The 27,518-nt window shown below is 45.6% G+C and overlaps 1 protein-coding gene across 1 annotated transcript; it reads right to left on the reverse strand.

Annotated features, from left to right (window-relative positions):
• Positions 1-56: 56 nt before the first annotated feature.
• Positions 57-27,212, reverse strand: LOC115323082 (Golgi-associated plant pathogenesis-related protein 1-like). Its single transcript, XM_040212437.1, has 3 exons — positions 26,943-27,212; positions 6,888-7,017; positions 57-292 (listed from the first exon to the last, which is right to left on the reverse strand). Exons 1-3 carry the CDS (start codon positions 27,210-27,212, stop codon positions 57-59), a joined length of 636 nt encoding a protein of 211 aa, XP_040068371.1.
• Positions 27,213-27,518: the final 306 nt, after the last annotated feature.

The following is a 27,518-nucleotide window of genomic DNA, read 5'->3' on the forward strand; positions in this document are numbered from 1 at the left end:
CCGAAACCGACGATGCACCAGGTATGAATGTATTATCATCTTCTTATCAGCGCTCATCATCTCAGCAGGGGCGGAACGCAGGAGGCGAACTTCCCGATGACGTTTCCGGGCGGCGAGTAGTTTGCCACCACGAGGATCTTGTGCGTGGCGCCCCGCGCCTGGGCGCAGCCCAGGTGCGTCGTCTCCTTCCAGATGAGTTGCGTGAAGTGGCCCGTGATATCGATGTCCGGCTCGCCACCGTCCCAGTGGTACTCCGAGATCTCGCTGTACCAGGACTCGACCGCTTCGCGACCTGCGCTTCGGGGATGGCCAAATGGTCTTCCATCAGGAGTCACTGCTTGCACTCTTATATATTCGTATTTTCCCGTAAATGAAGCTGATTCACCTAGGTTTAGCGAGAGCGCTACGTTTGTATTTTTGAGGAAACTTGTATGCGCAAACGCGAAGGACGAACACATTTGAGCGGACAAGGACAAGCGCCTGTCCTTATCCACTCCTTCGTGATCGTCCCCTATGTTTGCGCCTATACAAGTTCACTCAGTGCCATGAACCAACTAGCCTGACATCGAGTCTTGCTAAACTACGTTTGTATTTTCGTTGCGTTTTAAAAACTACTTTTTAACGAAACCCCCGTCTATACCCCCCAAAAATACCTATCCGTCCGTCCGTTTTATTTTCTGGATTCTTCTGTCAGGCAAAACACTTCACGGCTCAAGACCACTGTAGCATCAGAAAAATAGGGCCCATTTTCCCGACAATCACTTGTATTTCTGCCGTTACTTTATAGTTAATTTTACAAAATACGAGCTTGATCATGCTGACAAACACTGCATGGTACAAAGAATGTGTGACAGGCGTTCCAATGAAGAAAAGGGCGTTGCGGGCGACCGCTTCCTCGCGCGCCATGGTAAAGGTTTCGTTTTTGCCTGATGCGACCACCAGTTCTGGGTAGCTAAGTCGGCAAAGCACTTTCATTTCATTTCGTTTATTCAATACCCGCAGCGCCTTTCGGCATTACAGCGAGAGGGATACACACACACACAAAAAAAAAAGGAAAGTCGTTTACAGTTTCCTGTAATGCCGAAGTAGAGCCCAGCTCTTGAGGAGGAGGAGGGGAGGGTACGGAGGGGAGGGTATGCCCCTCCTCTCCCTCCCCTCCCATTTAGCGAAAACTTTTTGCACAATTTCCCGCTAAATTTAGCGGCAAAAAGGCCCCGCTAAATTTAGCGGAAAAAATTGATCGCCAAATTTAGCGGGAAAATTTTTCCGATAAATTTAGCGGGGAAATTTTCCCGCTAAATTTAGTGGGGAATTTTTTCCGTTGAAATTAGCGGGAAAATTTTCCCGCTAAATTTATTCGGGAGTGTTTTCCGCTAAATTTAGCGGAGTCTTTTTGCCGCTAAACTTAGCAGGTAAATATTTCCGCTAAATTTAACGAGGAAATGTTTCCACCAAATTTAACGGGGAAATTTTTTCGCTAAGTTTAGCGGGGAAATTGTTTTGCTAAATATAGCTGGAAAATTTTCAGTTAAACTTAAAGGGTAAATTTTTCTGCTATATTTAGCGTAGAAAATTTTCCGCTAAATTTATCGAAGAAAGCTTTCCGCTAAATTTCGTGCGGAAATTTTCCCATAATGCAACGCGCGGTTACGCCGACGGTGACGACGGCGACGGCAACGCCGTTCAAGCCGGAAACGGGCACCTAAGAGCTGCGCTCTAAAATAACATAAATTAACAGGTAATAATCTTCAATATTGAAAACCTCGCGAGATCAAAAGTATTCCGACACATTTCGCGGCATCCAAAGCACCGTTTAAATTTCGCGTCACTCAACGCACTTCATCACACTTCGCGACATTGATAACAAATAAACGATACACGAAGCCCTATCGCTCTGAGTACACCAGGGTCTTCAGCACGTATACATTAAAATAATTATACTCTACCGTGTTAAATCTTCTGCCCAGGATTTATCTTTTACGTACTGATATCAATTAAGTGAGCATACCGTTTCTAAAGCAGTATAAAAGCCATCGTGTGATAACACTCAGATAACATTAGAATTTAATTTGTTACACTGGCTCACTGTTTTTGGACAAAAAATGAACTCTTAAAAAGTCGCAGTCTTGCACCTATATTCACGCACTTTATGAATATGATCCATACGCGCGGATAGCTAATCTGGGTGAAACATGTAGGTTTCACGTAGAATTCCAGTCTGGGAGTGAAATTTACAGCAAAAAAACTTTAAACGAAGCCTTGCTTTGCGGCCCCGTTCCAGTGTACCCCATTTCAACATTTGTCTTGAGCGCGTTGCAGTAAATTTTCTATCTTTTAAAGATTTTCCTAAAACATACCTAGCCGCTGGGTTTTGTACCTTTTACAATTTATTCTTATCTAGACCAGTTGTTCGGTCACACACACAGTGCAGGCACATTCTAATATATATGTATAACGTTCGTTTTATATAATAGTTCCCGCGTAACCTGTAGAAAGGTGCAAGTGTTCAGGCGTAAGAAATCTAAAGGTTTGAAAGACCTACATGCCGATGCCAGCTCAACGAGGGTCTGAGGTAAACACCTAAATACTTGTAATTTGAAACCGTTTTTAAACGAGTGTTGTTAATACCGAAACAAGAACTGGCGGTTGTCTGCTTTCTAGAAGTCACGCACACGGTTTTATCGGTTCAACCTCATCTGTCATTTTTCGCACCGATCGCTTTGATCGCTTTGAGTGATGAAATTGTCACTATCACATGTTACTTCTCTATATAATTCGCAATCGTCTGAGAAAATTCGTATGCATAAAGTGGCGGTCTCATTAATATCGTTTACATAAATTAGAAAGGATATAGGTCCTAAAACCGACCCCTTTAGGACTTCTGATGCTACTTGTGCAATTCTTGATTTTCTTCCACATAGAACATACTGATATCTTTCGTGAAAGTACTCGGATATTCATAATATAACTTGATAATTGATATTATATTGCAGTAACTTCTCTAACTATAACTTATGAGCTACCACATCACACGATTTACTGAAGTCCAAGAAAACAGATTCGACAGTTTTACGGCTATCCATTGCCTCAGACAAATCGTGAGTAAACTCGGTTAACTACGTGACGCAGGATAACCCACTCCGGAAACCATGTTGTTTGGGATTCAACAATGAGCGAGTATCCGTGTGTTTAACAATAGACGGGTACAAGATGTGTTCTAGAATTTCACGAGAAACGGAAGTCAATGAAATCGGAAGGTAATTTAAGACGTTGTTACGAGGCCCAGATTTATTGACTGATACGACAAAGACTATCTTCAAATCATCTGGCAGAGAGAAATCATTCAGTGACTTTTCAAAAATTATTTTCAGATTTTAGCAATGCTGTCGGCAGGCGACCAGTGCCAGCAGCCTTTGAAACATTTAAGCACTTTAATAACACTGTTATCTCATTTATATGCGGAGGGCAAGCTCGTCTGCTTCTTGCGCAGGGGGTAGCGGTGACGTCAGAACGCCGAGCCCTGATTGGCTGATCGCGACCTCCTATATGAGCGTCGTCTGCTCCTTTGCAACGTCGTCTGCTCCCAACGTCGTCTGCGTCTGTCTTACCTTTCCTGCGACTTTCGGAAGTGCAGAGGCCAGATTCATGAAACGATCCTACGCCAAAACTGTGCGTAAGACAAAATTTAAGAACAAATTCGTATTCACGAAACGAAATTTTCGTAAGCTTTGCGCAGGTTACGACGAAATCCTACGACAGCTCCGAAGCTGTCTTACGCACTTCTTGCGATCAAATCAGCATGGCCGACAGCGTCGCGGTCGCGACGACCCACGGACGTTTATTTTTCTACTTGCGCTTCTGACGCGTCCCGACTTCAAGCAGCAAGAAAAAAGTAAAAAGTACTTGAAACAGACTACGACAAACAGGAACGCTGGATCCACAAATACCCGGGAAAAGCTCCAACGGCCACGATTTCACCGAACGCGACCAAACGAGCCTGGCAGTTAGGCCTAGCAGGCACTCCGCGACTCGGCGACCGTCTGCCCATGATCGGCTGGTGTGCTGACTGAAATATGCCCGCGCGACCCTTGTGAACCCTTCCCGTATTATACATTGATCGCTGACCTCAATTTTAGATTAAGAGGTCATTTTCTTTCTCTTGTTATCTCCTTGTTTCCCGAGGCCACGGTGACTCTCGCCGGTGAAAAAGCGGTGAATCTCCGACAGACGCAGGAAACGTAAAACAGCCATCGCTTTGACTAGCAGACGTAAAGCAGACGACGTTAACTGCACCAACCTGCCGACGCCGTTAAAGAGTGAGGGGTCTCGCCGCACAGGAATGGAGGGAAAAAGTATTTGGGAGGGAACTTGCGGACACTAAAGGCCTGTCCAAACAGGATACTACAAAACTCACGACTCCGGCAAATCGTGCCGCGCTCTGCCGCGATCCGCTTCCGGCCGTCGGAGGGAAATTTCCCTCCGTCAATTCTTCCCGGGGGGAAACTTCCCTCCGTCAAATCACCCCCTCGCTTCCTCCACGGTGGCCTTGCTCTGCTCATCACGTGGGTCCGGAGAGCCACTCACACGCTCTGTTGGCTGTCGGTCAATCGCTCAAGGCCTCCGCTCACAATACGGAACGGCGTCGGACGCCATCACGACGAAAGTGAATCTCGACAAAGAAAGCAGATCCGAGGCGGGCGAAACGCACCCTTCGACGCAGGAATGTCCCAAATCCACCCGAAGCCGGACCCCCTTGGCCTTCGAGCCGAGGCGACAACGGTACGCGAGGTCGTTGGCGTGGTGAGCCAGATACAGGTGGCGTGTGACGTCAGGGAAAAGTGGAGGAGGCGAGGAAAGCAGTCGTGATCGTGAAAATTTTCACGACTCCTGCAAAAACTTTTACGACTCCGACAAATCGTAAAAATAAAAGCGTCCGCTTCGTTTTTCACGATTTGTCGGAGTCGTGCGTTTTGTAGTGTCCTGTTTGGACACCCCTTAACACGCTCACTAACACGCTCACCTCTCGGTTCCAAGCAAACAAACCTCGACGCCCCGGGACACCCCGCCAGTGAGTCCTTTGACTTCTCTCCTTGATGCGCGTCTGCTAGTTAGACAAAAACAACGTACCGCTCGAGTTATTTCGTCTGCCCTCTCTTAAAGGCGAAGTCGAGCTCGCTCCGAAAGTCGCAGGAAAGGTAAGACAACCGCATACGACGTTGCGAGCAGACGACGTTGCAAAGGAGCAGACGACGCTGGGATAGGGGGTCGCCGCCAGCCAATCAGGGCTCGGCGTTCTGACGTCACCGCTACTTCCTTTCTCATGCGCAGAAGACGAAAATGAGCCCACTTGCGAGGCGTATTGTCACGAATTAAGGTGACGAGAAGGCGAACAATGACCTGAAAATAAAGCGTTTAATGGGCGAACTTGTGCCAACCAACAATAAGTAACAAAAGAGCGTCGAGGCAGCAGAAAAGCGGGCGGCGGTTCGGCGGCACTACAGAGCGCTAGCGAGACTGACTCGACAAGGTCGCGGGTAGCTGCTTATCTACCGTGCGTCACTATCTCGAAAGTTCGGCAAAGAAGGCTCGACCGTCGCGCGCTCGGGGCGAGGATGAAGTGGCACTGTCGAGAATAACAAAGGAGAGGGAAATGTAAGCAGTGAGAGAGTGCAGGCGAGCTGGTAATCAATCGTCATCTTGTAAACCCTGAGATGGGGAACGATAAAAAAACGGACGAACACAACAAAATCTCAACGCAGCTGCGTTGAGATTTTGTTGTGTTCGTCCGTTTTTTTATCGTTCCCCATCTCAGGGTTTACAAGATGACGAGAGGGAAAGTTACGTCTGGTGCGAGAATGACCGGGAATCTTCTAGAAGACCGTGACCAAGCGTTGCTTTCTCGGCTCTGCGGGCGGCACTATTTAACAATCTATTTCATCCAGAATACAGCTGGCGGTGGTCGTATTTGTAAGACCCTAAAAAACACAAAAGTGAAGTAAGAGTTAAAACATTCTTCTTTTTGAGAAGCGTCATTGATTACAACGTCATCTTTCACGAGAGACGGAATAGATACATTATCTTTTTTTAATTTATTTTTACGTATTTCCCAAGTTCTCGAGGAAATAAGTTCAAATCCTGTCGGGAATTTGAAGTCATTTTATATAGTTTCTTATTGCCGTAAACACTATGGCCTTTGTTGCCGCTCTGTCATTAAACACCTCGCAACGCTTTGTTTACCCGCGCTAACCATTAAGGCTGGCTGTTTACAGTCAAACGGTACTAAACTGAACAAAAATCGACCGATAAAACACATGCTGTTTTAAAAGAGCGGTTGCGTATTTGAGAAAACACACCTAAATCATCTTCGTTTGGCGTCCGAGATCTCAAATTGCATTTCTTTTTTAAAATTTGGTTTTTGGAATTTTTTGTTCTCGCGGATCTTTAGCGCCCATCAGAGCTATGCACGCGCGCTTTCGTTATTTTGTAAAAAAATGGACAGAAAAAGACGTCACGACTGGTGCCAGTGCGGAGGAACACACCCGGCAAGCTTCAGATTGCGCGCGCGGCCCGCGAGCCACACGCGCTTGGAGGCCGAAAGATCATCTTATGACGACACGACTGGTCGGAGGTTTTTCGTGTTTTCTCGCGTTTAGTTGCATCTTTGGGGAAAACGAACGTGATATTCACACTCACCAAATAAAACCAGGCTGCAGTCAGCGTCTAATTTTTTTAAAGAAATTTCAGCTTCCCTTTAATTAAGGTATCGTTACAGCTACCTCGAAAAAACAAATTCACGCGTTACAGGTTACAGCAAAATAACGAGCTATAGTATCGCGATTCTACCGAAGTCCGCTTATATGCATATGCTATATTGTAGGCTAGCTGACCCGTTATCTGGTGTTTCGTGTCGCTGGACCACTTGACGTAGATGTTCTCGCCGTGGTCGGTGCCGGGACTGTGCTCGAAGCGGTCTTCTGTCGCCAATTTGGTCGCCCACGCCTTGGCCATCGCATTCAACTGCAACGAGGTTGCGGTCTCGGTTAGGATGATCCTAATTTGACAAGTTCTCCGACAGTTGCGACGCTTTCCGCACTGAGTCCTTTGCGGAGCGCATGTTCCGTCTGCTTCTTTTGCGGGTGTTGGGGTGACGTCAGTACGCCGAACTCTAAGTGGCTCTGACTGAAGGATAGTGGGTATAGACCTCAAAGCAAGCTACCTTGAGGTCTACCCCCTGTTCTTCAATCAGAGCCAATCAGAGCTCGGCGTACTGACGTCACCCCAACCCCTGCAAAAGAAGCAGACGAACTTGCTATCCGCATACTCCGTGTCACCTCAGGTCGGACCGCAGCCCACGCTACGATCAGACAAAACCAATGAAGCGAGCCGAAAGTGCGTCGTCACGACCTTCGTCGCTTTTGCGTGCGTTTGCTACCAGTGATTAAATTAATCACGCACAATAAATGCGCCGCGATCCCGCGTTTTTTAGTGCGCATTAACCGTCCCATGAAGCGAACTGGCGTTATCAGCTTTTGAAGCCGCCAAAAACGGCACCTAAATTCCAGTCCCATGGAGTGGAACCTGTAGTCTGTAGCAGCGAAACAACGGATAAAGTTCCCTTAATTTCGACGCGTCATATTAGATGCGTCGTCACGGAAGCCGCCGGGGCCACTCAAGGTCAAAACGGACGCGCTTCAGAAAAAAAATATAACATAAAGAAAAGTGCAGCAACGCAAATGCATGGTCACTGAAGCCGTGGAGCCGAGGGGGGGGGGAGGGGCTGCGCCTGCGCAGTGAGGGAGCGCGATGTCACCGCCGGGGCGCAGTGTGAAAAAGGAAGACGTGCCCGCTGCTTGTAGGAATGCGCTACGTGTAGGAAAGCTTTTGCATTCTTACGCGTAAGCAATCTTAAGTGTCCTTTCGAATTTTTTTGCTTCTGTTTGTGATCGGTTTAGCGGGTGAGAGCAAACCCGTAAAGAAAACGATCGCCGTAATGATGTACATTTGGCGCTGCTTGATTGAGTTGATTGGATCGCAGCGTCCGCTTCGGTCGTACTTAAATTGAAGCGGAGTATATAGTACTAGTTTCTTTTAAATAATTCGCGAGGTGATATTTTATTAATGCGTGTATTGCTTTCAAATGTTTTCCTAGGTATTGTTTCTCCGAGTGCCACTATGTAAAATGTTAGTCTATGCATTTTTACCCGCTTGAAGATTGTCATCCTCACTGTATGCCTACTCTATACAGCTGCCCCCCCCCCCCCCCCCCCCCCCTCTCTTAGGTGATACCGAACTCCGGGGCACCCTTGGGGAAACACGAATAAATGAATGCAACGATCCTCCGCTGTATAACGTACTTGACGATTAGGCATATTGTACGAAGTAGCTGCAATGTCGGAGATACCGATACCTCGGACATTATGACCGTGATTTCAGAAGAGTTGCCGCTTATAATTCCGCGTTCGGAGTGGTTTAGGAGGAGCCTCCGTAACGGTGCAGTAAATGATTATTTAAGGAACGAAGAACGTGGCATAATATTTTAAAATTTAAACTCAAATATGTTCGTTCTTTCGGTATACTAACGAGGGCTTTCAAGACCGAGAAGCTGCTAACAGTATCTTGACGGAGTCCTGGATTGCGTTATATGGGCAGCAGCGAGAACATTTTGAACGTTCTAAGAAAGTTATGCGTTCTAACACAAAAAAGATTAACAAATCACATTAGAATTGAGTGCATAAAATATGAACGGGGATGTGCATCTATACATAACAATCTTTCATAAGTTATACACTATTAGAACGCAAAAACGAAAAAAACAAAACAAAAAACATTTGGCATCGGGAATGAGATATGAACGAAGATGAACCTTCAAAACAATAACAATATCGCTCCTATTCAGGTGATATCTTCACGAACCTTTCTTCGTGATTGTCTCTTTAGAGTTGTTTTCGTCTCGCAATCTTATTGACTATGTAGCGTAGTTGCTCGGGGTTCGCCACTCCCGGGTTTATGTATTCAACAAAATGATCAAAGGACAAAACCAGAACTTGAAAGGAACGTAACCCTAGTCTACACTCTAAAACAAAAGGGAGTAGTACTTCCTCCCTTAAAGGAGGAACTCGCGTGTATCATATATTGCTCTACAAAGGGAGGAAATGTCCTCCTACAAAACGGGAGGAAATTTCCTCCCCTAGGAAGGGAGGAAAGTTGCCACCTATATTTGCTCGTGGACAAAACGTTCCTCCCCTAAGGAGGGAGGAAAATTGCCACCGTTTTTCGCCCAATGGAGGAAACTTTCTCCCCTCGTGTAATTCATATAGCTTCCACCAGATGGCGCTCAAAAGAGAAAAAGAAATTTCCGGTGAAGTGCCAATTTGTTTTCCAATGTCACAAACCCGAAAACCGCTACCCTTGACCGCTACATGGTAAATACACATACGACACTGAACACACGGAATACACGAAACAGAAGTAAGCACCCCAACAGCAAAAACGCAGCGACACCGCACCCCCACCCCTCTCTAAGTACGCAATGTTCGCACTCTCTCTATATATGGCAGTCTTATTTTTGAATCCGATTTGGCCGGTGACTGCCATCATTTGTCGCATAAAGACGGAGAGAGGGAGCAAATATTACTCGTACTTCATACATTATTTCAATTGTCTCTTGGAATGGCCCCCATCTCTTGATTCAACACCCTGATCAAAGCAAATGTAGATCATTAGGCTAATTAACTAAAATTTAATGATTATTTTTTTAATAAGTTCGAAGAATCATTTTGGCAACGCAGTGTTGAAATGAAGTACACCGGTGCTGAAATTTACCACCGAGGTATTGCTTGATTGGAGTGTTCAGCCAGTGTAATCTATTTTAGGTTTTGGCGGGGGAATAATTAATTTTAATTGTTGCACAAGAATTTCAATGAATTTTTTTAAAAAAAAGTATTACTGGTTTAAACAAGACTCTTTGCAAGAGCAGAGGACATATCTTGGGTCATGCTTTGTCACCCGTATTGGAGAAATTTAATATTGTTTTAATTTTCTAACCTGGAGCGTTTTTCCCATAAAAAGTAAGTGCCCTGAGCGATAAGGACCCACGAACCATGACTTTGTTATCGCAACCGCTTGAAAACATCTCGTTGCCCAAGTCAGAAAGTTAAAAAGCCCGTGTTGAGAGTTTTAGATCGTTCAGTCACTTCCGTAACTCTATAAGCAATCCGTTATGGGTATGGCCTCTGCTATATACCGTAGCGGAGCCGTGTTTTTATGTTTTAGAGAACGTTTGCAACCCGTTGCAGAATTTAGCGTTAGGAGAGCTAACACAATGCAACTATTTCGGACACTAAAGCTAAAATAAAAGGTTGTACAGCAATTGTTAGTAATATTCTATTCATGTCGCTATCTAAATAGAACGATAATTTATTATCGAGTAAGCTTATGTTCATTCTTGCTTCCTTTAAAATGTACGTTCAGTACATTTGTGATGGTTAGACTTGAGATCCACGTTCTTGACGCCGTGTCGGCTTGGTCGTGTACTACAGCCCGCCAGCGCGCGTTTCGCGACACGAGAGAAACCGCGCGATAAGGGATTAAGTCGGCCGCATACAAGAAAACAAAAGTGCGACGGAATTATTTCTTCACTTTACTTTTTTTCTTTTGTTGCGAGTGCGTTATTTGATATGTAGCACACAGTAACAGGAGATGCCGCACAAACTAAAAAAGCGGCGGTGAACCGTTCGCTGTGGTGAATCATCCGTTCCTCCAAGACCGCGGATCCGGCCTCCCTCCCCCCCTCCGCCCCGCAACGAGAATGGAATGTCTGTACTGGGTGATTTCAGATAAGATCGACCAAAGGATGGCTAGTCGACATTTTCAAATCAACTGATGTTTTTATATGTTATTGTCTATAGTCAGTTACAGGTTAAGAAGGTAGCGGCAAATGCCCCTCAAAGGGAATCAGATATCCCTCCGCCACCTTTGCATCCAATAGCGTCCCACCGTTTCCGTGACGTCGCGGACAACGCGCGAGGAGGGTCTTGCCTTTCTGTACATATTTGCTTTATCTTTCGACTTTGACTTAGCATTGTGGAAGCCACGAGAGGGAGATTAGAGTTTTCCCCCACCGACGGAAACAAATACGACTTTCGGGGATTAGCTTCCCCCCCGATGGATACAAAGGCTGCTTTCAGGGGCTCGGTTCCCTCTCCGATGAATACAAAGGTCGCTTTCTTAAAAAGTGGGATCGGAGACAAGTGGGAATCCATTGAAGCGGAACAAGGAGCGTTTCCAGTGAACTCTTCTTTCGACTGCGGAGAGATTTGAAACGGGCGCACCACACTTGTGGGAGGAGCCTCTCCTACCTTCTTGACTTGTAACCGACTATAGTGTCTGGTATGAACGAATCCAAACTTAGTTTTGACTAGAAAAATTACTTGGGGACAGGAAAAATCGTAAGGCATGAGGTGGTGGACAGTTGCATTAACGCGCACTGATGGAGGGGGCCCGTTTGAGAGTGAATAACTAAAGCGATAACATTAGGAGAACTCTAATACGTTTTAGGCGCAAACTATGGGTATAGCTTGCTTGTAATATAAAGTAATTATATTTATTTAAAATTTATTTATTTTTCTACAAATTGACAAACATGCCTGCTCGAACGACAAATGGCAAACTTTGGAGGTCTGTATCTCATGAAATAATTTAATCATTATGATATAATTTGCAGATATTATTCTACTAATATATAGCTAATATTTAAAAAATAACTAAGGTATCTGTGTGATACAATAGTTAGGATATATTTAGTCAAACATGGAAAAAAAATCAAACAAAGAAAAATTCCGATGCGAATAAAAAAAAAACACCACCCTCGATTTTTTTAAAATTTAGGTATCCTGTTATACTCTATTTCGGCATTCATTTCCATAAAAAACATGTTGCATCATTTTATTGAGAAAGAAGATACAACTCCCCAAACTAGGGCCCTTTTTCAAAGCCTACACTTAGCAGTGTTTTATACAAGAACTGACTCTGAGTTCCAGTTTCATGAAACCAACACACATCTTTTATATATTTTCATTCAGATGAGGCCAATGATAGCTAAAGAAATCGTTCACACACTTAAATTAAGAAGAAACTACTGTGTACAAGGAGGTATCATATTACGGACTAGTGATCCGAGAAAAGATCATGCAGCCATCGGCCACTAGGAACTTTGTTTACTTTATTCTCCTGCGACACTATATGCTATTCCCTCTTCCGCTCTACCTTCATCTCTCTCTCTCTCTCTCTCTCTCATATATATCCCTGATATATATCCAGAACAAAAACATGTTCAAGCATTCCCTTTCTGCGTGGTAGTGTTCTGTGGCTAGCAAAAATCATTTCCTCGCTAAGCTCACGATTATGGCAAAATAGTTGCCGGAAACCGCAGACGACACTCGTCGCTAGTTCTGGCAAAACGGCCGATACAATCTTTTTTTCGCATTTCCCCGCTTGCTGTCAAGGACAAGGGGGTTCGCTTCAACCAGCAAAACATGGCCGCCGACGCCTGTTTACTGAGCAGTCATGCCTGTCGCCATCTCACTCGCTGGCGTCACGGGCGATAATATCAGGCACAAAGGGGCACACCAACCGGCAGCATTATCCCCAAATACTCGAGCCCCGCGTAAATACATAGAGTGTAAACGCTGTCGCCATGTTATCGTAGTAAGACCGCCCCCCCCCCCTCCCCCAACGGGGGACTGCAGTACGCGACGGCGTACTAACACAACGGCGACGATATCGACATCGCGGGCTCCGAATTTTCCCATAGTTCTACTCCACGCTCCACGGGCATTTCTCGAAACGCTTGATATTGTGTACGCCCGCCTGGAAGAATTGCAGGCGCGTAGTTAAGATAAGGCGGTTCTCCGCGGCAAAAGAAAGCAATTTCACAAAAGCTTAAAAGCGGCGGCGACGCGTGTGCGGTGAACGCTTGTAGTTTTGGTGTAGACAGGGTGTGTGTGTTCTCGTTGTTGACACCAGCCGGCGATAAGGCACTGCAGGCGGTAGCTCAGTACAGCAAGGGCTAATCCGAGTGACCATCAACGTAACCCCACCGCCAACCCCTCGCGAACCGGTCGCCGACATGGCTCAGGCTGTGTCATGAACCACGTGGTAGAAGCTCGGGTGCTTTCATATCAGTGCATGGAGGGACGACAGTGCGATTCCGGAAAGTCTTTTTCGAAGGCCGCTGACCACAATTTTTTGTCTGGAGACTTTCCCTCTTTCTTCCTTTGACGTGGATCAAGCTTTGCCGACAGCCTCAGTTGTGACCTCTCTTTTCAAATGTACGTTTGCAGTGAGTGAGCTCCTCAGCCTCGGACTTGTCACTTGTGCACCCAGTAGTTCTTTCACTTGGAAATTATATGCCATCAGTTGGGGTTTAATTTCTATTATTTATGTATACATTATGATGACGTCCTGGAGCTCCGAACGAGTGTTTTGTGCAGATTACTTTTGCAAACACAAAAAGACTATACCAAAGCAGCGGAATTTTCGAAGTGTTGGCGAGTTGGACCTAAACTCGTTGAAGCAAATTCTTCCGCCTGACTGTTCCACCAAAGTGAGTGCGACGGACTACCTGTGCTACCATTGCTTCATGCACATCACTAAGGAGATCTCGATGCGAAGCTCAGAGCAGTGCCCTGACATATTTGTGCCAGCTGAAGAAGCAATTGAAGATCTAAATCGCAGCATGGGCGTGGAACCGGCGCGACGATGACGGTGCCGTTCACGAAATTCCTACTGCTTACGCAGGTCATTTCCAGTGTTCCTCAACACCAGTCCCACATCGACAACAACATCGTCCAAGGATCCCTCGCGACATCACGGTGGATCGACGGAGGGCAAGATTATAGCGATTCCCTGAACCTGACGAGGGCGTCAACTGATTTCGGCCGATGTGACTTGCGGCTCTACGAACACTGGAGTGGCAACGCGGTTGTCTACACTCTACAAAAGGCGGACTCTCCCAGTCTGCTGTTGGGGCGTGGAACCGGCGCGACGATGACGGTGCCGTTCACGAAATTCCTACTGCTTACGCAGGTCATTTCCAGTGTTCCTCAACACCAGTCCTACATCGACAACAACATCGTCCAAGGATCCCTCGCGACATCACGGTGGATCGACGGAGGGCAAGATTATAGCGATTCCCTGAACCTGACGAGGGCGTCAACTGATTTCGGCCGATGTGACTTGCCGCTCTACGAACACTGGAGTGGCAACGCGGTTGTCTACACTCTACAAAAGGCGGACTCTCCCAGTCTGCTGTTGGGGCGTGGAACCGGCGCGACGATGACGGTGCCGTTCACGAAATTCCTACTGCTTACGCAGGTCATTTCCAGTGTTCCTCAACACCAGTCCTACATCGACAACAACATCGTCCAAGGATCCCTCGCGACATCACGGTGGATCGACGGAGGGCAAGATTATAGCGATTCCCTGAACCTGACGAGGGCGTCAACTGATTTCGGCCGATGTGACTTGCCGCTCTACGAACACTGGAGTGGCAACGCGGTTGTCTACACTCTACAAAAGGCGGACTCTCCCAGTCTGCTGTTGGGGCGTGGAACCGGCGCGACGATGACGGTGCCGTTCACGAAATTCCTACTGCTTACGCAGGTCATTTCCAGTGTTCCTCAACACCAGTCCTACATCGACAACAACATCGTCCAAGGATCCCTCGCGACATCACGGTGGATCGACGGAGGGCAAGATTATAGCGATTCCCTGAACCTGACGAGGGCGTCAACTGATTTCGGCCGATGTGACTTGCCGCTCTACGAACACTGGAGTGGCAACGCGGTTGTCTACACTCTACAAAAGGCGGACTCTCCCAGTCTGCTGTTGGGGCGTGGAACCGGCGCGACGATGACGGTGCCGTTCACGAAATTCCTACTGCTTACGCAGGTTAGTAGATTAGTGCCTGGCGCACAGTTTGCTGTATATGCTTTGCCGGTTCCACCCCAAAATCTTTACAACAGTGTCAAAAAGCACTCGATTCGAATGTCGCGTGTGCGAAGGCGTTTTCTTTTGTTGCGACGGCTTTCGTTTTACTTGTTACTGCTCTTGCTGTGCGGGGACGTTGAGCTAAACCCCGGTCCCGGGCCAACTTTACAGATGATTTTTGATGGACAAGAAGCAATTAAGGCCCAACTTCAAGGCATTGAGGCCAATCAAGTAACGCAAAATGTGGTTTTGGAAGATGTAAAAAAACGGCTCTCATCGTTGGAAGCACAGGTTGCAACGCTGACAAACTTGGAGTCAGTAGTGAATGAGTGTAGAAAGAGCTGCGAAAACCAGCAGCGTATCACACATTCGCTCATGTCAAAGGTTGACGATCTTGAAAACCGTAGTAGGCGATGCAACCTAGTGTTTTACGGTGTTGCGGATACAAATGCGCAAGAAACATGGTCTGTATCTGAAACATTGGTTCGGGAAATATGCGAGACAAAACTTGGCGTAAAGCCTACAACAATCGAAAGAGCACACAGGATTGGCAAATTCCAGGCGGATAAAACTCGACCTATAATTGCTAACTTCGCGTCGTTCAAAGAAAAGCAAACTATCCTAGGAAATGCGAAACACTTGAAGGGAACTCGTATCAGTGTATCGGAGGATTTCTCTGACGTAGTGCGCAGAAAACGACGGCATCTCTGGGAATTTGCCAAATCACGCAAAACTGACGATACACGAGTTAAACTCAGGCATGATGTTCTGTATCTAAATGATGTTAAATATGTTTTCGACGATGATACAAGTCAAGTAGTCCAGTTCAAGTGACCGAGCACTGGCTCGCCCAAAACTGCTTCCTTTGTTGTAATTAACTGCCGGAGCATCAAAAACAAAATTGAAGATTTCAATAGCCTGATACAAACTGTTAAACCGTCGGTTGTTATCGGGACGGAATCCTGGCTGGACGAGGATATAGCTGATAGCGAGGTATTTCCCGAGCATTTTACGTGTTATCGAAAAGACAGAAATTGTCACGGCGGCGGTGTGTTTATCTTGGTCGACCAAATTATTCCTTCAAGCAGAATAGAAGTTGAAAGCTCGTGCGAGGCGGTGTGGTGCCAATTGAGACTTTGTAATGAAAAAACCTTATCAGTATGTTCTTTCTACCGGCCACCAGCAAGTTCAGTTGAGGTATTATCAGAATTCACAACCATGACTGAAGCAATAAAAACTGATTGTATTGTAATAGGTGGTGATTTCAATCTCCCTAATTTTGACTGGAACCAACAAGGCGCTTTTTCTGGCGCAACTAGAGGGCACGCTGCAGTTATGTCTAATTTTATGAATTTGTTTGCACTCACTCAGACTGTGTTGCAGCCAACTCGAGGAAACCACGTTCTAGATCTTTTTCTCACAAATGAACCAGACCTGTTACAATCTACCCTAGTAATACCAGGTATTAGCGATCATGACATTGTTGTTTGTGAAATGAATCTAGGGCACATAAAAATTGACAACAGCAGTACTAGACGTATTTACAATTATGCGAAAGCCAACACAGCGGAGATTTGCAACGCGCTAGACTCGTACTTTATAGTTTTTGAAACACTTGCTGAATCTTGTACTGTAAGCGACCTTTGGATATTTTTTAAGAGGAAGATACTAGAACTTCAAGAGCGCTTTGTCCCTACTTGGATCCTAACTACCAGACGAAATAAAAGCAAGCCTTGGTTTACAAAACAACTTCAAAGGTTGACACAGCGAAAACAAAGAATTTATCGTGCATTTAAGAAAAACCCGATTGCTGTAAATCTCAACAACTTGAAAGCAATATCCAGCGAATTAAAAACTAAAATAGCCGAAGCGAAATGTGTTTACTTTGAATCATTTCAGGGTAAAGTTAAAGAAAATCCGAAAGAACTTTGGAAGTACATTAAGAAAAATAAAAAAAAGATAACGTATCGGTTCCTACTCTTCTAGATAGTGACAATATCATTAACAAACCTATTGATAAAGCGGAATGTTTCAACAGTTATTTCAGCTCCGTATTTTCGTTACCTGTGGCAGATAATGTCCGAACTGAAAGGCCTGTTTGGGGTGGAGTAGCGCCCATGGAAGACATATTGTTTGATTCACATGGGATAAACATTTTACTGGAGCGATCAAGTGTTTCAAAGGCTGCAGGCCCGGATGGCTTACCAAATGCCCTGCTAAAATCCTGTGCACGTTCGATTACTCCATATTTGAAAGCGATTTTTGAGAAGTCCTTGCATGATTGCGCTCTTTCTAATGACTGGAAAATAGCGTCTGTTGTTCCCGCTCACAAATCAGGTGCTCGTAATGTTATTTCAAATTACCGTCCTATTTCTTTAACTTCCGTTTGTTGCAAAATTCTGGAACATATTTTATATACGTCTATTCTAAAGCACATTGATGGTCATTCTTTGTTTAACCCATTCCAACACGGCTTCCGGAAAGGGCTGTCGTGCGTGACACAGTTAACAGAATTCACCCACGATATTGCACAAGCACTGGACAACCGTGCAACTGTAGACTGTGTCTTTATAGACTTTCGGAAAGCATTCGACTTGGTTCCCCATACATTATTGGTGCAAAAATTATGGAATTTTAATATTAACCCTAAAGTTATTTCCTGGATTGCTGAGTATCTCCGTGAAAGGCGTCAGTACGTCGTAGTTAGTGGTGCAGCATCGACAATCGCTGATGTGACATCAGGGGTGCCACAGGGATCAGTCTTAGAACCTTTACTTTTCTTAATTTATATAAATGATATTAATGAAAACGTTACGTCGTGTATGAGAATGTTTGCCGATGATTGCGTACTGTATAAAAAAATAACCTGTGAAAGTGATAATCAGATAGTACAGAATGATTTAGATGCAATATACACCTGGTGCGAAAAATGGGGGATGAAACTGAATCTAGATAAAACTGTGTCCATGACGTTTTCGAGAAAGCAAGTTAAAACTAATTTTCGTTATGTAGTCAACAATATTATTTTACAAACAGTGTCTGAATATAAGTATTTAGGCGTCTACTTCACAACCTCGCTGAGTTGGCATCGACATGTGGATTTCACTATTGCAAAAGCTAGCAGATCTTTAGGGTTCATAAAGCGCAACACTAGACAGTTTCCGCATGACATCCGAGAACTCTTGTATAAAACTAATGTGCGCTCCATACTAGAATATGCCTGCACGGTATGGGACCCTCCGACAAACACCGACAAAGAGAAAATAGAGAAAGTGCAAAACCTAGCCGCTCGGTATGTGTTAGGAAAACCAAAACGGGGTGGTGATTTTAGCGCGACGCGTGCAAGACAAACATTAAAATGGGACACACTCGAGCACCGTCGAGCAAGGCTTCGTTTAAAGCTTTTCCATAGCATATATCATTCACAATCTGGTATTCCATGCGAAACCTATATTTCTTCACCACATTATGTATCTGCTCGTGTGGATCATGCCCACAAAGTGCGTGAGCTTAGATGCAAGACTGTAGCATACAGTAGCTCTTTTTTCCCTAAAACGATTTCCCAATGGAATCGGTTGCCTTCAACCATAGCGTCTGTTATAGACAATGATGCTTTTTATGCTGCCCTAGAAACAGTCACGTCATTCGATTGAAAAGGTTCATAGCATGATTCTAATAATGTTTTTGTAAAACTTGTTGCAATCTGCTCCGTGTGTCGCGATAGTTGTGACTTTGTTGTTTCATGATCGCGAAATCCTTTTTGTTCGATTGGTTGTCTTTTTATGAATGTTTCCAATGTAGTACCTGTGACTTCATACTTGATTTTTTGTGTATAACCCCCCCACTGTAATGCCGAAAGGCTCTGTGGGTATCAAATAAATAAATAAATAAATAAATACTACCTACAGATGTGTCGCCGCTGAGACAACCAAGCGTCGTAAGAAGTCGAGACAGGCCAGCCTATGTCAAGAGAAAGCAGACAGAACTGGAGCAGGTTGCTGTCAAGAATATACGCTCAAGGCTACGTATTGCGTACGACAGGGACGCACCATCGGGGTCGTCCGAACCAACATGCTCCACATGCACTGAGTGGGTGGACAACTTTCGGCAGGCCTTTGAAACCGCCACCTCTCTCCGGGAACGTTGTCAACTGCTTACACTCCTGCCGTCAACACTGACGAAGAATGAGGTTCAAAAGATGATTCCACAGGCCTCAATGTACCTCATCAGTAAATCCCGAAAACTCAAGGAAAAGCATGGCGTGTGGTATGAGCCGGATCCTTACACGAGGTGCAAGGTGAGCCCTGAGAACCTGTCTGCTGCCCTAGAGTACTTCACGAAAGACGAGCTACAATGTTCGCGCCAAAGTCCCAACCGGAAGGACGTCATCTCTGTCATGCTCAACGGAGAGAAAACGTTCGTGCCAAAGCGCTTCATGACACGCTCAATACGAGAGGCCTTTTGTATATACAAAGACAAGCATCCCGATTCCGGCGTTGGGCTAACGAAATTTTATTCGTTGCGCCCTAGATGGGTCCAATGTATTCCACACCAGGAAGTGTGCGTTTGTGTGCGCTGCGCCAATTATTATCTTTGTATTGCCGCTCTAGAGAACGTTACAGGCTCAACATTCAACACTGGTGAAATGAACTCGGCATTTCTGTGCGACCCAGCAACAGAACTGTGCCTTCAAGGAGACTGTGATCACTGCCCAAAAGCCCAGTTTCTTACACTCCAGGAACTTGATATCCCGGATGATGAAGAGATTGTGCTTGCAACATGGGAGTACGGCGACCTTGTGAAAAAAACTTTGGAACCTGAGACTTTCCTAAAAGTCATCCAAGTGACGGTTGGAAGTTGGGTACTTCACAACCATATCCGGCAAACGCAAGGTAAAGCGATCTACGATGAAAAACAGTGCATGCAACGCGGGAGCATTGTCTTTCATTTTGACTTTGCTGAAAACTGGACCATCGTGCTTCCTGACGAAGTGCAAGCATATCACTGGAAAAAAAAACAAGTTTCGATATTTACATGTGTAGTGACGACAAGAAAATCTACAAACAGCTTTTCCATCATCAGTGAGGACCTGTGTCACGACGCCGCTCACGCTTGCTTGGCTCTAGAAAAAGTGAAGGAGTGGGTTGAAGACAACGTTGCGGTATACTCGTACGTGACGTACGTAAGTGACGGCGCCGCCAGTCATTTCAAGAATCGCTACCAGCTTCACCAATTTGCAAAGGACGATTGCCCACAAGCCCAGTGGTTATTTTCTGCATCTGGACATGGGAAAAATGCATGTGACGGAGTTGGCGGACTCGTGAAGCACCAGGCCACGCTGAACAACCTGAGAGAACGTTCAGTAAGCGCAATTCAGACGGCCAGGACAATGGTGAGCGTTCTATCAAAGAAACTGAAAGGCGTGCATCTTGTATATCTGGACGAAAATGAGGTTGTTCGGTATCGTGAACAAAAAAAAAGAAGAGTGGCTGACGGTGCGCGCCTTCCCTGGCATTCAGTCTTGGCACGCGTGGCGGCTCAGCAAGTCATCAACGGAAGGGACCTGTGACGTATATGTAGCACGGACAGTCGGATCTGCTTGGAAGCAACTTTATTAAATGGGTACAGCGAGGAAAACCTTAGCGTAAAGTGCCGAATTTGATTTCCCAAGGACTGCTCATTTTGAATGCAGGGACATCTTATTTATCACATTTTTCTTCACGGGGTATTTAACCTACTGTTTTTGTTGGTGGTTACAAATAATTTTTACCTGATCACTATAAAAAAAATCCCAAAATGTTATCCTCGAGCAGGATAAAATATATCGGCTTGCCACGATTCATTCATACACCGAGAGCATCGAAGCTGCTCCAGTTAGGCACTATGGCATCCGTCACCTGAAATTGTTTGTAATCGTAAATACACAGCCAACCTAAATATCTTACTATTATATCTTTGTTTTTGTGTGTGGAAGTAAAGTTATTTATTTTACTCTAGATGTAAAATATACAGGAAGGTACAACTTCACACTGCATCACCTTTTCTCAAATCATTAGTCTCTAATATGATACCACTTTGTACGCTTATGTAAAATGCTGTATATAGTTTCTCCTCCCTTTTACTGTGTGACCGATCGCTCTTTTTATCAATGACCTCATCTGAATAAATGTATATAAAAGATTTGTGCAAGTTTCATGAAACTGGAACTCAGAGTCACTTCTTGTATAGGACACTGCTAAGTGTAGGCTTTGAAAAAGGACCCTACTTTGGGGAGTTGTTTCCTCTTTCACAGTGAAATGATGCAACATGTTTTTAATAGAAATGAATGCCGAAATAGAGTATAACAGGGTACCCAAATTTTAAAAAAATCGACGGTGGTGTTTTTTTTCTATTCGCATTGGAATTTTTTTTTGTTTGATTTTTTTCCCATGTTTGCCTAAATATATTGTAACCATTGTGTCACTCAGATACCTTATTTATTTTTTCAATAATAGCCATATATTAGTAAAATAATGTCTGCAAGTTATGTAATAATGATTAAATTATTTCATGAGATACAGATTTCCAAAGTTTGCCATTTGTCGTTCGAGCAGGCATGGTTGGCAATTTTTAGAAAACTAAATAAATTTTTAATAAATATTATTACTTTATATTACAAGCAAGTTGTACCCATAGCTGTTTGTAAAAAGTTTTAAAATTCTCCTAATTTTATTGTTTTAATTATTCACTTTCAAACTTGCCCCCTCCATCAGTGCGCGTTATTGCAACTGTCCACCTCTCCCTGCCTTACGATTTTTCTTGTCTCCAAATTTTTTTTCTGGTCAAAACTAAGTGTGGATTCGTTTATACCAGACACTAGACAATGTCATATAAAAACATCAGTTGATTTAAAAATGTCGACCAGCCACCCTTTGGTCGATCTTATCTGAAATCACTCTACTACCCTTTCTTCCCAGTGGACTCTTCCCGAATGAATAGTTGACCTTGTCTCCCGGACCTGTTGCTTCGTTCCTTCGCCGAATCGTCATTTCAGTGTCATTTCTTGTAAAAGGCTCAGGTTTTTGAAAAAAAAAAAAAATCGCGTGTTCCCGCAAGCCGGTCGTGATCCCGACGTTGACTACAGCGTGTGTTGGACGAAGTCGCTCGCCACAACACAGTGCTCGTTCGTATCGACTGGATATGCCGCTCTGTTTTACACAGAACTGAAATAAACGCCGCACGGATTACCTCTCGCTGTATGGTACGTACGCTTTATTTCAAGAGTATATGTTTCTCGCGGAGGTGACGGGGCTAGGAACGTATAGACGTGTCGACTCCAATAGAGTAGTGATCTTAGCAACTACGCGATCAAGCGAAAAAAGGATTCCACGCTTACGACGATTATTTCTTGTGCGCCCTACTTCTTACTGAAGTTAAAGCAAATAGGCAGGCGAGCCGGTTAAGGATAGATAGTTTCGAGTCTGTCCGTCCTTTTTTTGTTCCCTCGCTCCTGGGTCACTATGTCTGCTTGTCATGTAGCAAGGAATGCGACGAAAGCGGTTGTACTTGCCATGCCAGAGATAAGTCGCCACCTGTACTTATCGCAGCTACAAGCTTTCATCCACAATGAATAAGCGCGATCTTGAAGCGGGCACATACGGCGTGGTTCTTGCGAGACGCACGCCGCGCTACACGCCTCGCTTTCTTTTTTTTTTTTTTTAAACTAGTGTACCTTTGCTAGCCCCCGCAGCTCCGCTTTTTCTCTCCTAGCACCGCGCATGGGCAGTAGTGGGATTGCTCTAGGTGAATGTAACCAATCCCTCAAGTTGCCGTCACCGCCATTAAACATGTTCGCGGCGGCAGCGGCGGTTTGACCGCCGCTGCCGCCGCGGACATGGGGGAGGAATTTTCGTCCCTTTTTCAAGCGTCACCAGGTGGCGCTGCATCTAAATCGGTAAAATGGAGGAACGGGTGCGATTTCTTCCCTTCCGTAGGCAACAGGGAGGAACATCGCTTTTTCCTCCATTTCTCCTCCCTTTTTTTTTTCGAGTGTACTCCTAAGGAGACCCCCGAAACAAAAACGGCCAAATGCAGACAACTGAAATGGAAAGAAGAAAATAATAACTCCAAAGGAATCACGGAACAGTACAATGAACATGGTGCTTTACTCCTCATTGTTCCTGCGCAAATCGCGTTCGTTTAGATATCTAATAGTATTCTCAGATCTGGGATATTCTTAAAGACCGACAAGCTGTTCACAAACGAGCTCGCGTTTGCCCACATCAGCTGTCGGCACCGCGCGTGCGCAGAGACCAGATTCGCGTGAGGTGAAGCGTCTGCGTGACGTCAGGGCCGCGTGTTGGTCTCTAGACCGACACACTGCTCCGAAACAAGTCGGCGTTTGCTTGCGCCAGGTGTGGGCCGTGCGCGTACGGAGAAACCAGATTCCTGCGAAGTGAAGCTTGTGCGCATGCGCAGTGCCGACAGCAGCGCCACCGCAGTGCCGTGACGCCAAAGAGTTGAGTTGGTGCATTGTTCGCCGAGGTCGTTGTGTTCTATGCGAAAGTGAACTTGGGATTTTTTTTTCTTTTAGAGTACGTACGTTAAATATTAAAAACAAAAATTGGCAGGTGAAGCTGAATATTGCGATAGTACACCCTCTATTAAAGGATAAGAAAGTATATAACTTTTAGTTGCTCAAGCTGATATACAAGGACAAGCTGAACTTAAACTTTCTGAACTTCGTGGTGCGCGTATCTCATCGTGCATCATCGTTTGGAACGCACCGGGGTCAGCTTGGGATCTCCTGCATATCTGTACTTCATAAGATTGTGTTGTTTGTGATGCCTTAGTTTGTCAACAAGCGCAGAAAAGCAGTTAAATTTGTATTATTGCTTTAGAATCGCTTTGTCGTCTGTTTCGTAGTTTTCGCGAACGCTTTAGTGCTTTCGAGTGGTGGTACTAGTGTCACAAATGGCGAATTCGGGTGGTCAATCGTCGGCAACTTATTTTGCCGGAAAACCGGCAATAGTGTTCGCGTGGTCAGTTTCCGGCCGGCGCGCACCGTTCGGGTGGTGGTTCTCCGGCAAGCATCGGCAACTTTCCGGCGCTTTTTCCGCCCGAGCTCTGAACGGCCGGGCGAGTAGGCGCCAGACTGTATCCGGTGTCGTCACTTCAGAAATGGGAGAGAAGGTCAGTGAGAAAAAAAAATGAATGAAAGAACGAAACTGATCTGAAGTAACTTTAGCAGCCGCTACGAAAGTCAATCCAAGTCGTTGGGACATGAGTGACGGCGGTGACGGCGGTGACAGGCTCTCGCTAGCGGTGTCGCGCAGGCAAGAGGGGCAAGAGGCGAAATAAACTGCCACCGTCTGGCGTTTCGTGTTCGGGTGGTGAGGGTCACATGGTGTGCCGCCGGCGCGTTTCTGGTTGCCGGTTCCGTCTGCTCGTTCTCGCCGGCGACTGACCACCCGAATTCGCCATAAATGAGCTGCACTCAGAGTATCCGCTCTCTGTTCCCCGACATTGTTGAGGGTGCCGCCATCTTGGTGATTGTGCAGAGCAGACGCAACCGCCGATCGTCATGATTCAAAAGTGCGAGTTCCTCAGCATTAGATTCGGTGTTCTGAAGCTCAGGTGATATTTATTTGCTTTGTCGGCACCTGTTTAAACATTTGTGGAAAATGGAAAAGCGTTTTTTTTTTGTGATTTCAGATAAAGTTTTAGATAACGGGCAACCATGATTTTAAGACACAATGTGGGCAAGTGTCGTTACTCTGAAGCGTATCTTATTTAGTGCCGCTAGGTAGAACCACTGCGGCCGCGGGAACAAAAAAAAAAAAACAAGAAACAAAAAACAAAAAAAAACGATACCACTATACTCCATTTCACCTTGTGTTGTACCGCAGCGAAGGCTAGAAGCACGAGCTGAAGGTTGGCAGTTGCCCCTAATGGACGAGAGCTTGTGCCACCGATATGTTCGCTAGGGCAAGGAATTCGCGCTTGTAGCCTTTCCTGCTGTACATCATAGGGTGAAATAGAGTATGCTAGAGCACTCTGGCTGCTCGGACGTCTCAACGAACTTGGAAAGAAGGTAGCATCTAGTTCAGTGGTTAAAAACGCGAAAATTCGAGCGACCATTGGCTCGGTGTAGCACCGTGGAACAGCATCATATGTGTCGATGAGAGACTGAGCTTGGTAATGCTCAGGCTAGTGCATAACGTTTAATCGGCATTAAAGTAAAAGTAACTAAAAAGACTTTATTTGGGAGCGATGTTTTCCTAAAAGTCCTTTCATTCTGGTTGACAGCCTGTGCGACATGGTACATATGAACTGCGGGGAGAGGTCTGGACATAAAGAAGAAACTATCTACAGAAAGACCATGCCTGACGCGTCGTAACAACTCGCATCTGTCAAGAAGAAGCAACCATGCCAGATACCTGAAAACTTTGGATAGAGATGAGTTATCGTGTGCAATTTCTATCCAGTTTTATTTTGTTTGCGAAAGCAGCGAACGCTAACAGTCGCCCGACGGTGGAAGCTTTTTTCTGATAGTGTCGATTGGTGTTAATGCGGAATTGATCACTTACGCCAGGCAAAATCAAGCTGTAGCATAATAGACCACCACATGGTGGGTTAGATTCGTTTGGCAGCTTTCTGGTTGTGAGTGTTGCGCTCCTAAATTGAATTATAAAAAGTTGTCACATTTTGTTTAAAAAAAATGAAAACTCTTTTCGAAAAACGTATTTTATTTCAAGTGATGGCATATCAAAAATAGCTGCTCTTTTTTCTTTTAGTGATTGTCCTGATAACTTAAAGCACAGTTGTCCTTGAAACATGTCGTCACGATAACACTTATAACCACCAAAATATACCGAGCAAAACGTGTATAGATACGGCCGCCGCAAAGCGTTGCGGGGGTCCCGACACCAACGGATAGACCGCTACGGAGGAAATGCTCAGGGAAATTCCAGAGTACGGAACACTTCGGAACGCCCTACTATGCCTCGTGCACTGTATTCTTAGCCTCTTCATGCTAAAGTGCAATAGGGTGGATATAAATTATGAAGCAAATCGGGAAACAAACCGAAAAAGGCAATTTTTCCTGCCGCTCTTTCTGGCTTTGTTTAGCCTTCTTAGCCACTCTTTTCGAAAACCAAAAAAGGCGTTTTTTTTGTTTTTTTTTAGTGACATCTTATTTTATTTAGCGTGGCCAGGCTTGAGAACCGCGCGTCGTAGCTGCGCACGTACTGTTACTGGTTTTGCTTTGACTTATCGAAACTTTTGCTCGTTCAGACACGTAAAAAAAAGGATTTCACTGGCACATGGACCACGGTCCTAGATTATGAAGGGGGCGAGAGGCGTGGAAAGGCGTAGAAAAAAGTAAGAGCTCCGTTTCACATTAAGTCCGACTGCAACTAACGCTGTGATCTGAAGGGGCCAATCGAGCAGCACGAAAAGTGCGCCGTCACGGCGGTCGTCGCTTTTTTGCGCGTTTGCTAACAGTGATTAAGCCAATCCCGCCCGGTGAATACGTCGCGATCCTGCGCATTTTTGCCACCAAGCGGATTAGGTAACAAAATAGCGTCGCCCACGTGACAATAGAAGAACGGAGTATGAATGCCCGAAGCGTGTCGTGTTTAGTGGATCTAGGAATAATGATCTCCAGTCAATAGTGCGATACCATCACGCGCAAGCCACGTAGAGAGCGCGAGTCAGTCCGTACCTCGACTAGGGCTATATTATGTACAGCCAAAACAATCGCAAAGAACATGTGTGTACGTCCGACAGAACAGCGTTAGAGCTATTGTTTTGTCAATTTTCATTAACTTTCAACGTTTGGGAGCGTTATCGTCGTGTCTAAACACATTGTTTATGCACCTAGGTTCGTATAATACTTCAGCGTTACAGGTAGCGTTAACTAAACGAAACACCCGAATGAGCGCCAGGGTTTGTGGCGTGAGCGTAATCCTTGCCTCTGCCGAGAGCTGTAGAGGCGGCACTCCGTGGAGGGAGCGGTAGTAGTTGTGCCAGTTAAGCGAGTCCCTCTGGAATTCGGCATCGCTCAGGGGCCGATCCTTGGGCAACATTTCCCGGCTGCGCGGGGAGACCACCTCCTCCTCGACGACTTCCTGGCTACCGTCCGGACGTGTCAGCGTTCGCTTGCGCGTCACGGACCGCTGGATGGTCTTGGTGTGCACGATGCGACGCCCTTTCTGCGGTCGAGTGACAAAACGGGGATACATCTTATGGCCCGCGTATACCGGCGCAGATATGTGAGTCTGAGCAATTTACCGCCGGGGGACACGGCCTGTCATTGCTGAATGTCACTAACCAGATGAAGATGACAGGAAAGTATTTTTTTAGTCGTCCTATCTCCAGCGAGAGCGTCCTACGTCCGATAACACTTCAGCGTCTCGGGAGCTTTGGCGTAGCTTCCTGTGTACTGACAAAGCCTGGCAAATCGCCACGAGAAGCGGCTGCCGAAATGGAAACAGTGGAGCGGCAGACAACGGATGAGACGAGAGCCACGTGACTGGCGCCTTGCTGCG

The sequence above is a fragment of the Ixodes scapularis genome, unplaced genomic scaffold (genome assembly GCF_016920785.2).
Source record: "Ixodes scapularis isolate PalLabHiFi unplaced genomic scaffold, ASM1692078v2 PGA_scaffold3__209_contigs__length_174095766, whole genome shotgun sequence".
Lineage (NCBI taxonomy): Eukaryota > Metazoa > Arthropoda > Arachnida > Ixodida > Ixodidae > Ixodes > Ixodes scapularis.